The sequence below is a fragment of the Exophiala bonariae genome, assembly GCF_035927105.1.
Source record: "Exophiala bonariae strain CCFEE 5792 chromosome Unknown scaffold_40, whole genome shotgun sequence".
Classification (NCBI taxonomy): Eukaryota; Fungi; Ascomycota; class Eurotiomycetes; order Chaetothyriales; family Herpotrichiellaceae; genus Exophiala; species Exophiala bonariae.
In genome coordinates, this window is record NW_027042515.1 from 261550 (window position 1) to 278069 (window position 16520).

General features: G+C 51.9%; 6 protein-coding genes across 6 annotated transcripts; 4 read left to right on the plus strand and 2 right to left on the minus strand.

The window, feature by feature from the left end:
* Positions 1–19: 19 nt before the first annotated feature.
* Positions 20–2305, plus strand: LTR84_010242 (uncharacterized protein; the record flags this gene model as incomplete). Its single annotated transcript, XM_064853779.1, has 1 exon — positions 20–2305. The coding sequence occupies one exon, from the start codon at positions 20–22 to the stop codon at positions 2303–2305; it is 2286 nt and encodes a 761-aa protein (XP_064700733.1).
* Positions 2306–3344: 1039 nt separating this feature from the next.
* Positions 3345–3641, plus strand: LTR84_010243 (uncharacterized protein; the record flags this gene model as incomplete). Its single annotated transcript, XM_064853780.1, has 2 exons — positions 3345–3522; positions 3616–3641. The coding sequence occupies 2 exons, from the start codon at positions 3345–3347 to the stop codon at positions 3639–3641; spliced, it is 204 nt and encodes a 67-aa protein (XP_064700734.1).
* Positions 3642–3985: 344 nt separating this feature from the next.
* Positions 3986–4885, plus strand: LTR84_010244 (uncharacterized protein; the record flags this gene model as incomplete). Its single annotated transcript, XM_064853781.1, has 3 exons — positions 3986–4064; positions 4127–4177; positions 4230–4885. The coding sequence occupies 3 exons, from the start codon at positions 3986–3988 to the stop codon at positions 4883–4885; spliced, it is 786 nt and encodes a 261-aa protein (XP_064700735.1).
* A 421-nt stretch (positions 4886–5306) lies between these two features.
* Positions 5307–6197, minus strand: LTR84_010245 (uncharacterized protein; the record flags this gene model as incomplete). The annotated part of the gene is made up of 1 exon (XM_064853782.1): positions 5307–6197. One exon carries the CDS (start codon positions 6195–6197, stop codon positions 5307–5309), a length of 891 nt encoding a protein of 296 aa, XP_064700736.1.
* Positions 6198–11613: 5416 nt separating this feature from the next.
* On the plus strand, positions 11614–13782 carry LTR84_010246 (uncharacterized protein; the record flags this gene model as incomplete). The annotated part of the gene is made up of 1 exon (XM_064853783.1): positions 11614–13782. One exon carries the CDS (start codon positions 11614–11616, stop codon positions 13780–13782), a length of 2169 nt encoding a protein of 722 aa, XP_064700737.1.
* A 1295-nt stretch (positions 13783–15077) lies between these two features.
* On the minus strand, positions 15078–16514 carry LTR84_010247 (uncharacterized protein; the record flags this gene model as incomplete). The annotated part of the gene is made up of 1 exon (XM_064853784.1): positions 15078–16514. The coding sequence occupies one exon, from the start codon at positions 16512–16514 to the stop codon at positions 15078–15080; it is 1437 nt and encodes a 478-aa protein (XP_064700738.1).
* Positions 16515–16520: the final 6 nt, after the last annotated feature.

The following is a 16520-nucleotide window of genomic DNA, read 5'->3' on the forward strand; positions in this document are numbered from 1 at the left end:
CATCACTATTGACTCGAGAATGTCTCCGTCGGCACTTGTCGATCACTCACCTCATCAACCCACCGCCGCACCCAAGCGAGACACCGCCAACAACCTCGTCCTCATCGACAATTATGACTCGTTCACATGGAATGTCTATCAGTACTTGGTCCTTGAGGGAGCCACTGTCACGGTGTACCGCAACGACAAAGTCAGTCTAGAAGAGCTCATCGCCAAGAATCCCTCACAATTGGTCATCAGCCCGGGCCCTGGTCATCCAGATACCGATGCGGGAATTAGTAAAGCTGCTATCGAGCACTTTGCGGGCAAGATACCCATTCTCGGGGTCTGCATGGGACAGCAGTGCATTATCTCGGTATTCGGAGGCAAAGTCGATGTCACGGGCGAAATCCTGCATGGCAAGACCTCCCCTCTAAGGCATGATAGCAAGGGTGCATATACCACATTGGAGCAGGACTTGCCTGTTACTAGATATCACTCTCTTGCAGGAACACATCCTACACTTCCGCCGTCGTTAGAAGTCTCGTCATGGATTGCAAAAGGACCAGATGGCGGCAAGGGTGTGATAATGGGCGTACGGCATAAAGAATTTGTAATTGAAGGTGTACAATTCCATCCCGAAAGCATTCTGACCGAGAGTGGTCGGGTCATGTTTGACAACTTCTTGTCCATGACTGGGGGGAAATGGTCCGATAATCCACACCTTGCCCTACCAGGTGGAGCTTCAAATGGAAATTCAGATGGGCACCAGCCCTCGAAGAAGGAGTCGATACTAGACAAGATCTACGCTCACCGCCGAGCAGCTGTAGCTGCACAAAAGCTCATCCCTTCACAACGGCCGCAGGATCTACAAGCAGCCTACGACCTCGGCCTGGCCCCACCGCAGATATCGTTTCCTACCAGATTACGGCAATCTGCATATCCGCTGGCCCTCCTCGCAGAAATCAAACGAGCATCGCCTTCAAAAGGTATGATCTCTATCGACACATGTGCGCCTGCCCAAGCTCGAAAATATGCAAGCGCAGGCGCCAGTGCTATATCCGTCCTCACAGAACCGGAATGGTTCAAGGGAAGCATAGAAGATCTGCGAGCTGTTCGACAAAGTCTGGACAGCATGCCGAATCGGCCCGCAGTGCTTCGAAAAGAGTTCATTTTTGACGAGTATCAGATTTTGGAAGCACGATTGGCTGGGGCAGATACAGTCCTGCTCATTGTGAAGATGCTTGACACAAAAACTCTCAACCAGCTGTATCACTATTCGCGATCACTGGGAATGGAACCTCTAGTCGAAGTTAACACTTCCGACGAAATGAAAATTGCCATTGAACTAGGTGCTGAAGTCATAGGGGTCAACAACCGTGATCTCACCAACTTCGAAGTCGATCTTGGCACCACAAGTCGATTGATGGACAACGTTCCTGCGTCAACCATTGTTTGTGCATTGAGTGGCATCTCCGGCCCTGAAGACGTCCAGGCATATCGGAAAGACGGTGTTAAGGCCATTTTGGTGGGAGAGGCATTGATGCGTGCCGCAAACACAGTCGATTTTATCTCCAAGCTTGTTGGAGACCCGAATGTGCTCCCAAGAGCAAAGACCCAGCGTCCCTTTGCTGTGAAGATCTGTGGCACCCGAACACCTGAAGCCGCAAAGGCCGCCATCGAGGCAGGTGCAGATCTCGTGGGCATCATTCTCGTCCCCGGTCGCAAACGATACGTTACAGACGAAGTCGCTCTTCAAATAGCACAAGTCATACAAACCACGCCCAAGCAATCATTCAGAAACCCCGAGTCCCCTGAGTTTGGCGCCACGGATTTTTTCCAACACTCGGCGCAGACGATCGTGCGACCGAAGCGATCCCAATTAGTTGGTGTATTCGCTGGGGCCACCCTCGAACACATCATCACCCAAGTCCACAAACTCAACCTTGACATAGTCCAGCTCCACGGCTCAGAACCCATCGAATTTGCACGCTCAATCCCAGTTCCTGTCATCCGTAAGTTCTCTCCAACGGAGCCAGGCCTATCCGCGCGTGGGTATCACGCCCTCCCGCTGCTGGACGCTGGCGCAGGCGGAACAGGCCAACGCGTCGATCTGCAGGAGGTGCGCGCGCTGTTTTCCCACGACCCGAGTGTCAAGGTCATGTTCGCGGGTGGCCTTACGCCGGATAATGTGCAGAGTGTGTTGGAGAGTTTGGGTCCGTATAGGAGCAATATCGTGGGCGTGGATGTAAGTAGTGGAGTTGAGGACGGCGGTGCGCAGAGTATCGAGATGATACAGAACTTCGTAAGGGCTGTCAAGGGGTGATTGATCTATTGATTGTATAGAGTGACAAGCTTTCTGATATGGAAACGGTGAGTAGAGCCACGGTTGGATGTTCGAAACTCTGCAGTAATAGGCTATTGGAGAGATCCTACGGATTTAACTAGATGTCACTATAGAAATGCCTCGATCCACCTCGACAGTATATATTCAACAGTTGCAGAAACCTTGTTTATTTTCAGCATCATGGAGAACTACCTGCCACTCATAGCTGCGTTGACTTTGTTGTATGGAATTACAGATGAGAGGTAGGCGGGCAAACCTCTAAGGGTTAATGCTTCTGTATGCGTCGTCGCCTTGATTGGCGAGGAGGGGGTGTTCAGAATAGGATGTCGTCTCATCTTTCTGGTCCCTGACATCCTATGCTGGGTGTTTTGTTAGACATGCTCTGGGCCCCTGACCCCATAGTATAGTATGAAGCCTTACTGCAGACCTGACCTCTATATACAACTTCGCGTCGACATTTGCTGTTGTCAGCATTGAAGCACTGGCACTTTGGGTTCATATCACATATTATAGCATTTCATACAAGACATGCATTTGTCGACATCGTGACTAGCTCATTTGATCGCTTCCACGCGGCCAGAGGCGTCTCGAGGAAGACCTCATACTTCCAGGGTCTTGATGGTCTTCACGTCTCGACTTGGTCTGTTCTCAAACATGTGCTCTTCAAACAAGGATATCAAGACCTCTTCTCCTTGTCCATTTCTCATCGAGGTGATCATTACCGTTCTCCTGACTTCACTTTGTGCCTCTCATCCTTCTAAATTATCAACCTCAAATCTTCTCTTTTCCTTTCCTTTCGATCTTCAATCATCAATCCGCTTCTGTGGATGACTTGACGAGTGTCGTGCATCACTTCAATTGCCTTCAGATTTGAAGGATCACCATCTCAGGGTCCTCACTTCTGATCAGATTGAGTCCACTTTTTCAATCATTTCCCAACATCACTTACGATCAATTCACACCCTTCTTGCCCCATCCAAGCGACTCGATTGGATTCATCATTCGAGAGATTCTCGTCATGGGCCGAACCTTCACGCGCATCAATCTTGCATCAACGGGCGACTTCCCTCCGCACAAAAACGACAAGATCAAGGGATGGGTGGAGCACAATGGGGGTACATTCTCCAAGGAGATTGATGGCAATGTCACTCATCTGGTAGCAAGCTCCAAAGCCTGGAAGAGCTATATTCCCATGGGTGAGTCTTCCTTTGTTTGTGATTTGTGCGCTATCATCGGGTGCCCACTGTTCCACTGACGAGACTTGAATGCTCGATTTTTAATTGGACCAGTCCTCGTCAGCAGCACGAAGCCATAATAACACTTGTTTGCCATGAACGATCGCCCCCAAGAATCACTCATTTCCAACCTCATCTCTCCAAATGCCCTTATCAGGCGTTTCCCCAATTAACCAGGCATTGTATATCTAGTCAAAGATGCACGCCGTCTTCGGACCATCCACATCGTCCGGATTGAATGGTTGGAAGATAGTCTTCTTAGCAAGAGTCGCCGACCCTTGGATACTCAGAAGTACGAATGGGAGCGTCGGAAAATACCCAAGAAGTCAAGACGTCGCAGGCCGCAAGAACCCGAAAGCAGGCAAATAATTCAAGTAAGGAGCCAGGTGTCAGACACTCGAAAACATCTCCGAGAAAAGACAAAATGACAAAGCTAGAGGCCAACAGAGCAAGTTCTTCTCGAATGGATGGACTAAGCAAGAGCGAGAAGCTCGAAATATCAGGTAAGACATTATGTGTTGGCTCATTGCGCCTCATTGAGAGGGCATTTGCTGACCAGTGGCAGCCAAGGAATTTGATGCATCATGCGTGCAATTCGAAAAGGATATAGGAGCCGGCAAGTGAGCTGATTAAGAATGGCCAATGAATTATCCTCACCAGTTGTGTAGCCAACTACCAACCTTTTGTCGACAGTAAGGGATTTGTCTACCTCTTGACGCTGGTCAGGAAGGATAAACTGAGAGACAGGCTGGAAAAACATCGAGTGAAGGTGCGTTATGCGCCTTATTGCATCTCCGAGCACCAAACATCCTATGAGATATCCCACCAAAACCCACATTCTCGACGTGCCGACTCGGATCCACACATAAGATTGGATTGTGACAAAGCCATACCTTCGATTGAGGATCAGGAGGCACCGCGAGCGGGAGGTAGGGTTGAGGTGGGATCAGCGCAGCCGCGCCTACCCATGTGCCCAGTACCCTTGTACTATTTCCCAAAGCCATATCCCTATTCTGCATATCCAGTCGTGGCTGGCAATGTGCCTTCATCATTGTCAATGTCCAACCCACGTCTTCGAGTTCGTGTTCCAGATCCGTGGGCTCAGTGTTTGCAGCTTTTCGAATACCAGGCACCGAATGATGGATCCGGCAGCACGATCGGTCCCAAACGCACGAAAGAGTACGCATGCTACACCATCTATAGCCGGCCAGGGCATCGACATGTGGAAACGCTTGCACCACCAGGAAGTACCTTCGACTTTGCATGGAACATGTTTCAAAAGATGTTCAAGCAAGAAAGTGGGGGTGGAATGGGAGGCACGTGAAGCAAGTCCGGTCAAGTCAGGGCAAGAAGACGACGGAGGGAGCCATACAGAGAGAGAGGACGGAGGCGATGATGATCGGACATGGAACTACTTTGGACCGTTACGTCTCAAACAGCAGGTTCAAGTTCCACAGGCTGAAGAGGGAGGTCTGGACGGCAAGGTGGAGAGCGAGCCCAGTGCAATAATGGTTGTGAACACTCCAACACAGGGAGCAGAGTCGACTGTGAGAGCCCGAGCGAACACGCCACAGAATGGTTGGTGACTGAGATCCAAGGTCGCAATCCTTGTGCCGGGAGGGGTGCTCAAGATTTGATTGAAACGAGGCTCGCCCAGGATCATTGTTTGGCGTTTGGAAGGGACTGCCTAAGTCCTAGAGAAGGACGGAATCTGATGACACCGAATCAAGATCGCAGCGGAAGGTTCATAGATAGTCCTTCTTTCTGGATGTTCTTGTGTATTGAGTCAAAGCCCATTCCACGTCGCCCCCAGAGCCAGCCTCGAGTGTGCCGCCTTTGATCTCGAAACATCGCATAGTCATCCGGGGCCCGACCTCTGCGAGTTCGACGTCCCGATAGCTAGTTTGCACAAATACATGATGTCTGACTTGTATGCTGTCCTCGACGTTTCTGAATGTGACCACACGAGTTCCAACTCGATGTGGACCATCGCGGGGAGGGAAGACGTGCTTCAGTATTTGAACGACCCTCTTTCCCAGTCGAGTTGTGAAACCCTCGAAGATCAGATGGGGGTAGGACTCGGAAACGGTGCCCCTGGCCGAGTCTGGAATATCGGCCCTCAAAACAACGTTGTGTAGAGAGAAAGAGGCAGTCGGACCGTGGGGAAGATGAGAAATGGTCATGGCAGTCGGAGTGCCTCGGTGTTCGTGCAGCAGAATGATGTCGGTGAGGGCGGCAGCTTTGGCACTGGCGACCAAATTTGGGAGGATGAGGTTGCCACGATTCATGCGGATGGAAGTGGGGAGAAGCAGGCGAATTTCTTTGGAAAAAGCGGCGAGGCGGGTGGAGGGGCTTCGAGAGGTGGTGACGAGTGGACGCGGGTCGGAGAGCCCTGAGAGCATGGAGTATTCATCATCTATGGTTTCCTGAGCAGCAGCGGCTTCTGGGTCAAGAGACTCGTCGTACTTGAAGTCCTTGCGTAGAGACTTGTCGTTGGCGACCGAGGGGTCTAGAGGTTTGCCTGAGGCGAGGGACTTTTTGAGCAGGGCACGCTTCTCGGCAATACTGGCATCTCGAAGTTGAAGAGCACGCCGGTAGATGTAGTCCCGCCTCTCGCGGGCCTGACGACGAAGCATGGTATAGGAGAACTTGAAGACCGACAGGGAGACGCGTGCAGGGTGACAAAAAGAGGGCCAGAAGGAAAGCGCGCAGTTTGTGGTATGTAAGTCCTACTTTCCAGAGGAAAAAATATAACTCGGCAAACTTTCCCATTGAAGGCGATGCGGGTGACTGCCGTCCGGGGATTTGGGATTTGGGAATTCCGAATTCTGATATTGCATCGCATCTTCATGCCATGAGAATGATTCCAATCCTCTCTGTCTGCCACCCCTTCCGCTCACTGTTTTCGTTGCGCGGTCCTATCCATCCGTATACACCCAAATCCAGGCCCTCTTACTCGCCTGGCAGTCTGCGCATGGCCATCTGAAAGACCAATTCAAAACGTCCCACCATCACCATAACCCGAGCCTTGATGAACCACAACCTCGAGAGCCTCTGCTGCCCCTACGAGACCTTTCTTGCACCCGCTCGCCTCCTGACCCTTCTCTTTCATCATGGAGGCATTCAGCAATATGGGGAACCACTTGGTCTCCAACTCAGCCGCTGCCATCAATGCCACCGATGATGTCTCCGCTCTCGACCCGGATGAAAGTGTTCTCAGTCTGGCTCAAGGTCCTCGCAGACGCCAACACGACGACGACGACGAGTCAGACACGGTCGAAGAGGATGACCTCGAGAGTTTGGCCAGTGCTGCCGTTGACGGCAAGAAACAACTGGCCAAGGCCCAGGACATTGAACAAGAGAAAGAGAAGGAATTGCCCCCTCATGCTTGCGCGTAGGTGGTACCCCCTATCAAACAAGACTCTTACTGATTCATACCCTCCCAGCTACTGTGGCATCCATAACCCAGGCACCGTGGTCCGGTGTCTCAGCTGCTCCAAGTGGTTTTGCAGCGCCCGTGGAAACACTGCTTCCTCCCACATCGTCAATCACCTGGTTCGCGCCCGCCATAAAGAAGTCCAACTCCACCCCAGCAGCTCACTTGGTGACACGGTCCTCGAATGTTACAACTGCGGAACCAAAAATGTCTTCCTCCTCGGTTTCATCCCTGCCAAATCAGACACCGTCGTGGTTCTCTTGTGCCGCCAGCCCTGCGCCGCAATGCCTTCGTCCAAGGACATGAATTGGGACACCTCTCGGTGGCAACCTCTGATTGAAGATCGCTCTTTCCTCTCCTGGCTGGTTGCCCAGCCCACTGATCAAGAACAGTTGCGTGCCAGGCATCTAAGCCCCCAGATGATTGCCAAACTGGAGGAACTGTGGAAAGAGAATGCAAACGCCACCATCACCGATCTGGAAAAGGCTGCCAATATCGACGACGAACCCGCCCCGGTCCTACTCCGCTACGACGATGCCTATCAATATCAAAATGTTTTTGGTCCCCTGGTTAAGATCGAGGCCGACTACGATCGAAAATTGAAGGAAAGCCAGTCTCAGGACAATCTGACGGTTCGCTGGGATGTGGGCCTGAACAACAAGCACCTTGCCAGCTTTGTGCTGCCCAAGTTGGAATTGGGCGATGTCAAGCTGGCTGTCGGTGACGAAATGCGACTCAAGTATGCTGGCGAACTCCGACCGGTCTGGGAAGGTGTGGGCTATGTCATCAAGATTCCCAACAATCAATCCGATGAAGTCACGATCGAATTGCGATCCAAAGGTGATCACAAGTCCGTCCCCACTGAGTGCACCCACAATTTCACCGCCGACTATGTGTGGAAGGCCACCTCATTCGACCGCATGCAGCTCGCCATGAAGACCTTTGCTGTTGACGAGATGAGTGTCTCGGGTTACATCTTCCACCGTCTTCTCGGACACGAGGTCGCTGCGGCCCCCATGAAGACCCAGATGCCCAAGAAGTTCAGCGTGCCAGGTCTTCCCGAATTGAACGGCAGTCAGATCAATGCTGTCAAGTCGGTTCTCCAGAAGCCTCTCAGTTTGATCCAGGGTCCTCCGGGTACTGGCAAAACAGTCACCTCAGCCACCATCATCTACCACCTCTCCAAGACCAATGGAGGTCAGGTGCTGGTCTGTGCACCCTCTAACGTTGCTGTGGACCAGTTGTGTGAACGAATCCATCTCACCGGTCTCAAGACTGCTCGAGTCACCGCCAAGTCGCGAGAGGATGTTGAATCCCCTGTCGGCTTCTTGTCCCTACACGAGCAAGTCAGAATCAACGATAGCAACGTCGAGCTGACCAAACTCAACCAGCTCAAGTCGGAACTGGGCGAACTGTCGAGTCAGGATGAAAAGAAATACAAGTCACTGACCCGAGCCGCCGAACGTGAAATCCTCACCAATGCCGATGTCATTTGCTGCACCTGTGTTGGTGCGGGCGATCCTCGACTGGCCAAGATGAAATTCCGCACGGTGCTTATCGACGAATCCACCCAATCCGCCGAGCCTGAGTGTATCATACCCCTGGTGTTGGGATGCAAGCAGGTTGTCTTGGTGGGTGACCATCAACAACTGGGTCCGGTCATCATGAACAAGAAGGCGGCCAAGGCGGGCCTCAATCAATCGCTCTTTGAGCGCCTCGTGATTCTCGGCTGTGCCCCCATCCGTCTCAACGTCCAATACCGCATGCACCCATGTCTGTCCGAGTTTCCATCCAACATGTTTTACGAAGGGTCGCTGCAGAACGGCGTGACCATGCAAGACCGCTTGCGCAAAGAAGTGGACTTCCCATGGCCCGTGGCCGACTCTCCCATGATGTTCTGGTCCAATCTTGGCAATGAAGAAATCTCGGCCTCGGGCACATCCTATCTGAACCGAACGGAGGCTTCCAATGTCGAGAAGATTGTCACGCGATTTTTCAAGGCCGGGGTCAAACCGTCCGAGATTGGTGTGATTACCCCGTACGAAGGTCAACGCAGCTATGTTGTCAGTTCCATGCAAGCGAATGGCACGTTCAAAAAAGAGTTGTACAAGGAAATCGAGGTGGCATCGGTTGACGCTTTCCAAGGACGAGAGAAGGACTTTATCATTCTATCGTGTGTTCGCTCCAACGATCATCAGGGAATTGGTTTCTTGAGCGATCCTCGACGTCTCAATGTGGCCATGACCCGGGCGAAATATGGATTGGTCATCCTGGGCAACCCCAAGGTCTTGTCCAAGCATCCCCTCTGGCATTATCTCTTGCTACACTACAAGGAGCGGAACTGTCTTGTTGAAGGGCCTTTGACGAACCTACAAATATCCCTGCACCAATTTAGTCGACCTAAACAGTCATATCGTGGGCCACAGCGATATCAAATGGCCTACAACCACGCCAGCCACATGGCTAATGGAATGATGAATGGTCGACCGGCACCACGTGGAGAATATCGTGAGGCAGGTTCTGTAGTCGGCTACATCCCGGATGATGTGTCGTCGATCCATTCGTCAGCAATTGGTGGTGTTGGGGTTCCGTCGGGTTATCCTCCCATGTTTCAAGGTTTTACACCGGACAACTGGCCTGCCATCTCGGCTGCCAATGGACGACGACAAAACGGGGCCAAACCCAGACCATTCACAGCCAGCGTGGCAGGTGAGTCGACTGTTGCCACCGAGTCAGATATCACGGGCAGTGGCATCGGAGGTGTGGCCTTGGATCAATTGTCGATTCACGACACCAGCAAGCCCGCCAGCTACAATCAAGCGGATCGCCTGAAGAGATATGTCGAGGGAGGTGGTCCCAATGTGGGTTACCTCGGACCACACAAACTCGGCAAAGGCGCTCTTGAAGACGAAGATGCTCGAAGTGTGTCCACTGCGTTTGCCAGCCAAATCGGGGGCGGCTACGACTGAATCAGCCGGAAATGACGACAAGGTTTAATGACAAGACAGGAGCTCACAAATGAGCATCCATACTCTTACAGTTACTTATGATGCAGTCATCCATCAGTTGGCAAGGCCCTGTATTCAGCAAAACTACACTGGGTCGGTCAGTTGAACAGCTTCTTGATGGAATTACCGATCGGGCAACCCGGCATGTGTCGAGTTCAGCATGGACGCTGTGACAACCGCCAATCCCTCCAGGCCCTTTGGTAGAGAGTCGATGGCCAGGGACTTGATCGCCATGGAACCAGTGAATGCAACGGCGAGAGCAGATCGAGCTAGATTGAGGAGAAGAGCGACATCAAGCCCATGGTCCAGAACCGAATCGGCGGGAGTTGTGGGGAGAGAAGTTTGAGGTGAAGACACTAGCCAGGCCTAACGCTAAGGACAAGTGCTGTACTCGTAGACGTAGAGGGAGGTTGAAGCAGTGGTGGAAATGATGGAGCATGTGGCGAGGATCAGAATGGAAAGAATTATTGATTGTTATTACTACCTGGGCACAGGTTTCCTGTCGCCACACACTCGTTAAGTACTCGGATAGAAAAGTAGCAGGCCTGAAGCCGTAAAGTCGGAACTACTTGGACTTGAGGTCTCTACCTCGTACAAGGATCGATATGGTGTGCACCATTGCGCGAGCACCCATTAGATACTCGGTTGTTGATGGTGATCTGTGGGATCTGGAGTCCCAGCTACCGAGTGCGGCGTACCGAGTGGTTCGTATGAAGTACCGAGTACGGAGGTGCCCGTTAAATGATCAGGGATTTGCTGGATTAGCCGAATTTCATGCATATGGCCAGATCTCACACAGGGGTTGTTTCTGTCTGGTGCAAAGTTTGGCGGGGTTCAGGGGGGTGTTTCCTCCTACGAAGGACCCGTACCTGGTACTGCGTAATGGGCGCCTCCTGCCCCTGGAGTCAAAGTGATAGGCCGAAACATGGCCTCGCAGACGCCCCTAACTAACTTGGCACTTTTGATTGCCGACCCTACCAAGTCAGAAGCCTAAGAGATCCTTACTCGCACCTCAGGTTAGGAGGGGTGTGTCCTTGGGTTGCCAATAATCAGCACCCCCTCGATGCCAGTGCCAGCCCGCCAGGTTGCCCTTGGCCCTCCATCCGCTCCTGACGATCGATCCTCAATCTACCGTGTCCAATCGCCCCTCCCGCACCAACGTCCAATTCTCCGACTAACATCTCGACTTGAGTTTCGGATCATGCGTCTTCCGACACTTTCAGTTCCATCTCGCAGCTGAACCTTTCAGGAACCAAAGACTCGTGACAACATGCGACGGGGATCTGCTTGCACCTGGAATGGGCTCGTGTCCAGAGAGCTACCTCACGACGTCTCTCCTCGTCGACGGACGGGCTAGACAATTCCTTTGTTAGTGTAGGTTCACAACGGTAGGTTTGCAGTGTTTTTCTTCTCTTTTCCCACACTTTTTGCTCTTCATCTGGATGTTGCAGCATTGCATTGCATTGTTGAGCTGTTTGTGATGAATCTGGAAGTTCGGGGAGTTGCTCTATCACCACGACCGTCCATCCAAGGTTGAAACGCACCGAACGCAGAGCGAAGTGGCACGGGAAACAGAAGAACCATCTCAATCCCAATCGCTCCCTCAAGATGGCCATCGAAACAATACCGAACCAGAGTGCAATCAAGACTGCCTTTGAACATCCCATCTACGCATCCGATGGCTCGCTTCTACCATTCAGCTCTTTATTCGACAACCACCATGAGAGCTCATCTCCTCCTGATCGAATCCTCGTCATTTTCATTCGCCATTTCTTCTGTGGTAACTGCCAGGAGTACATCCGACGGCTCTCCTCTGTTGACTCTCCGTTTCATCCATCCCACAAGTCCCATTCACCCACAAGCAACAAAAACTTCTCCAAGCCAGCCTCGCATCCACTCCCTTCCGTGGTCATCATCGGACCGGGACTGCCATCATTAATTGCCACATATATCCGCATCACACAATGTGCTTTTCCCGTCTACTGCGACCCTTCAACTCAATTGTACGATCTCCTCGGCATGCACCGCTCACTCTCCCTCGGTCACAAAGCACCCGTCTATATCCAGCATTCCCTCTTCCGTGGAGCCATCAAGTCCGCAATGCAAATCGTCAAACGGGTTGGAAACGGGGACGCCACAGGTGGTGGGGACTGGAATGTTAATGGTGGAGAGTTTCTATTCTTACAGCCTCGAGTTGACGTGGTCGAGACCAAATCACGATCTCCTTCGAGATCTGCTGGTGGGAGAGCACAATCTTCAACTCGTACCACCGCCTCGCGTTCAGTATCAAGCTCGAGTTCCGCCACTACGTTAGGCTGGGAAATTTCATGGTGCCATCGAATGATTAACTCTCGGGACCATACAGAACTACACCAATTACATTACAACACCTGCTATACCGCTGCATCTTTCGGTCGAACCCCATCGCCTCCTCGCTCAATTCTGGTCAATGGAAATGGAACCCGCCAAGCTGTACCCCAACCATCTCAAACCTTTCCCAATGCTTCTACTGAGTCGGTCAAAAGTCATCCAAGTGATTGTCAAGGTGCATGTCCGGCACCAGATGTCCCGCGATCCAGAGAACATATCGTAGCACATCGTTCGCAATCTCCGGCCGCTGCCAAACGTGCTGGCAGTCGTGGTCGATCGAGAAGTACGAGCACCGCTACCAGCACAGCGACAAGTCTACCCCGACCGAAATCATCTGCGTCCCGTGGGCATGGCCATCACCGGAATGACTCCAACACCTCGGCCTCTTTCCAGGACGCACAGCCGCGTAAGAGCTTCTCAGAATCAATCGTGGAGAAAGTGGGTGGCCTGGTCCGCTCCAAATCCCATTCCAAATCATCCACCCACCCTGAGACTGGTGGCCATTCTTTAATGCGCAGACCCTCCACTCGATCACAGAATCACGAGACACACCGACCACGGATGTCGTTAAGTCTTGCGCGTTCCAAAATCATCTCGAGAGCACACACAGACCCCGTCCTATCCGCGAGCATTATTTCTGCTCCAATTCCCACCATCCCACCTCCACCCTCCGAAGCCACATCTGAGTCCGACTCTTTCAACAACACCAACACCCACTACAAGAGCCACATCGTAGGCCATGGCGTCACTCCCGCACCTCTTCCGACGCGATCTCGATCTCGATCTCGCTCTCGATCTCGCTCGCAATCAGGCTCCAAGGCGCGGACTCCATCGACTCGGAATGGAAACCAGGCTGAAATGGATGAGAACGGTATCATGGTTGTGGACGGTGTGGAGTTCGTCAATGTCATCTCAGTCCAGGCCCGTGTAGACGTTGCGAGCAGAAGCAGGTCACGAGCAGCTTCCGTACATGCCGATGCAGCGTTGCAGCTGCAGCAGCAGCATCAACCCCAACATCAACAAAAGCACGTCGAACCCGAGAAGGAAAGGGAAAGGGAAATCGAAAGGCAGCAGCAGCAGCAACAACTCGACCAGTTCCGCCAATCACGACAACCCCGTAATCAAGGCTACACCCGCGGCAGCGTAGGTCTGAACCTCCTGGCCGACCGAAGCACGGCGGTCCTGGCCGCCAGACTGGCCGCGACCACCACTCCGCAGATTGGAACGAGTGAAGCGCCGGGGATCGTCGGTGGGAACAACCATTCGCATTTGCATGCACACGCGAAACTACACCATCCCCCGCAGGTGATGAACCATCGCCAGACGCTTTACAGTCACCATCCGCACGGCGGGTTTGAGTCGAACATGGGCCTGGGCGTTGGCGTCTCTGCCATCTCTTCGCATTGAGTGTTGACCGCCATCCTTGGTTTGTTTCCGCGTTACATTTTTGATGTTTAGTCTCTTCACCATAGCGAGCGAGGCGCTTGAGCGAACGAGTTTTGGAACCGGGATTTGTTTGTTCTAGCACCTTTCATGTTTTTCCCCTTTTCTCTTCTTCATCCTCACTGAGAACATTTGTCTGTTTCTTCCGTACTTATCAGGCCCATGGGAGGTATTGGGTCCAGGGCGAGCGCTGGATGATGAGCTCCTGCAGTCTGGAGCTACTTGAACGAGAGCAAGTTTTGCTGCCAGAATGGCGCGCACCTATACACCCCAGACGGTTAGCTCGATGGTGAAGGAAAGGGGTTTCCAGATGAATCGAGCAACTGGGTTGATGATCCGATCTCGCGGGTTTGAGATTGTCAGGTCAGCGCACGAAGAAAACACCAGTTTATAGGCCAAGAAATGTGCTCAAGCAACGAGATACAGGTGTGCTCGCGGGCGAGCTACGTTGCCGAAGGTCCCTTTCATCAGTTTTGCGCGCCGAGAATTTCCTTGCTGTCTGTCTTGGAACGATGAGAATGTTCCGTACGTCGACAACCATAGCGAGAGCGAGAACGTGACAGGAACCTGTCTATAAGCGTCAAGGTATATGTCTAGCTTGACAAATTTTGAAAATGCCAACTCGTTCTGATTGTGTACGTCAATGAAAGAAAAAGACAACAACATCATTGACGTTTGAAGCTTCCATATGAATACCAGAGTTACGTACTTCTTTGGGCATGCATGGCCGGAGTGATACTGAACTTTGTTGCCATGGTCGTGCGTTTAGAACTAACAGGCACGTATGTTCAGAATTTGGTTTTGTTTTCTGATATTATACTATGGCGCGCTTCGGCTTGGATTGCAATCTGTCCTAGCACATTGGCTATGTCCACTATAGGAAAACAGATCACATCTTCAGCATTTTCTTAAAAAACCCATTAACCATGCCATAAGGGAGATCAGAAATGGCAGCGGCGCGTAGTCAAGTAGCCACAGCCCTCCAAACATGCATCGATCTTTGTTCTTGTGCTCGTTCATAACCTAAGCTCTTGGGCTCTCGGTACTGGGGTATCATAATGAGTCTTGTGTTCGTTGCCATGTTTTGGCGTCATAATTCAATCTATGTTTCGTTTCCAATTGTCGATTCAGTCCTACAAGCATCAATACTGGCGAGCTTGTCCCAATCATTCGAAGTATGAGGGAGGCGCAGGACTACTTATTCCCGTCCATGTCATTCAGTATTTGCATCATGGTCTTTCGCGGGTTTCGACGCCTCTTTAGGCGCCATTTAGTATCGGTGGAGAATTTGGAATCGGCATGGGGCTTCGTAGATCAGTGGTGACTCCTTGATTGAGAAAAATATCGTTTCCGTTCCACTTGATGCTTTGTGGGATTGTGACCTGGTTGGATCCCCCACAACACGACCGAACGGGAGCCGCAGGTTGTACTGCCGGATGAGGTCGGGAGAATGGAAACGATTCTAGGTGCTCAGTGGCATATAGAGATTGCTGTGACGGGGCCATGGTAAGTGAAATGGGTTGGGGGTCAAGCTCGGCACCTGTAATCGGAAACGGTTGAAATCCGGGTTGGGGACCAAGGTGGGCAGGTGAATGCGGGATGGCGTTATTCAAATCGATTGCAATGTTGTTTGAAAGGATAGAGTCGAAATTGGCCAGAGGAGAGATTGCGGTGATGGGATGAGGGACTTGGAGGGAGAATTCATAAGGACCCAAACTTGAGGCAACAGTGGCTTGACCAACATTGTAATCCGTACCACGAGAAGCGTCGAAATCCATCCAACTGAAACCATTGTCTCCCAGTTGACTGTCAGAGAAATTCCATGTACCATTTGAGTTGTCGGGAAGAAGTTCCCAAGGTACCGAAGTATCGACAAAATCAGGCTCCGGATTAACAAACTGATCACCAGTCTCAGGAGTGGCTGCCAGAGGAGCGGCGGGAGAGGGGATTTGAGAGCAATGGGCGCTCATGGGCTGGTTGGTCCAGGAATGTTGTTGAATGGGATAGGTGAGATATATCGCATTGGGATTGAGATTGTCGGAAAAGAGTTGTTCCAGTTGCTGTTGAGAAACACCGGGGGTGCGGGAGAGAAAGAAGGATGGGCGGCCTCCCATACAAGAGGTGGAATGGGCTTCTGGGACAAACGAAGTGTTTTGAACCAAGCCTTGACCAGCATAGGCGTGTTGAGCGAAGTTCTTGACCTGCTGTTGTGTATGGTTGATGGAAGTGGCGTTGTTGGGATGATCGGGACAGTACAGACATGAACAGCCCGAACCACAAGAACACGCAGTCATCCAGGGATCCACGGCGGATTTGAAGGCGGGTGGTACCTGGTCGGACATGAGAGAATCGTGGGCGGGGAGGGCCGAGAGATTTTGACGATGACGGCAGCCTGAAGGGGCAGTGGTTGAGGGAGGAGAATCGAGTTCATGCTTGGGCCGGGTGGATTTTGTTGCACAGCAGGACTTGATTTCGGGAGTGGCAGTGAGGGTGGGAGGAAGACCTTCTTCTCGTTCCTTGAATTTCCGTTTCCTCTTGTTGTATTCCTCCTCATCGATCTGCTTGCCATTGGCATCGGCCCAGACTTTCTTGAGGGTCATTTGATTGCCATCAGCATCCTCCCAGACAGGCTTTGGAGTGGAAGTGGCATCGCGGCTGATCAATTGAGGGCCATCGACTCGAACAATGACATACATGTCCTG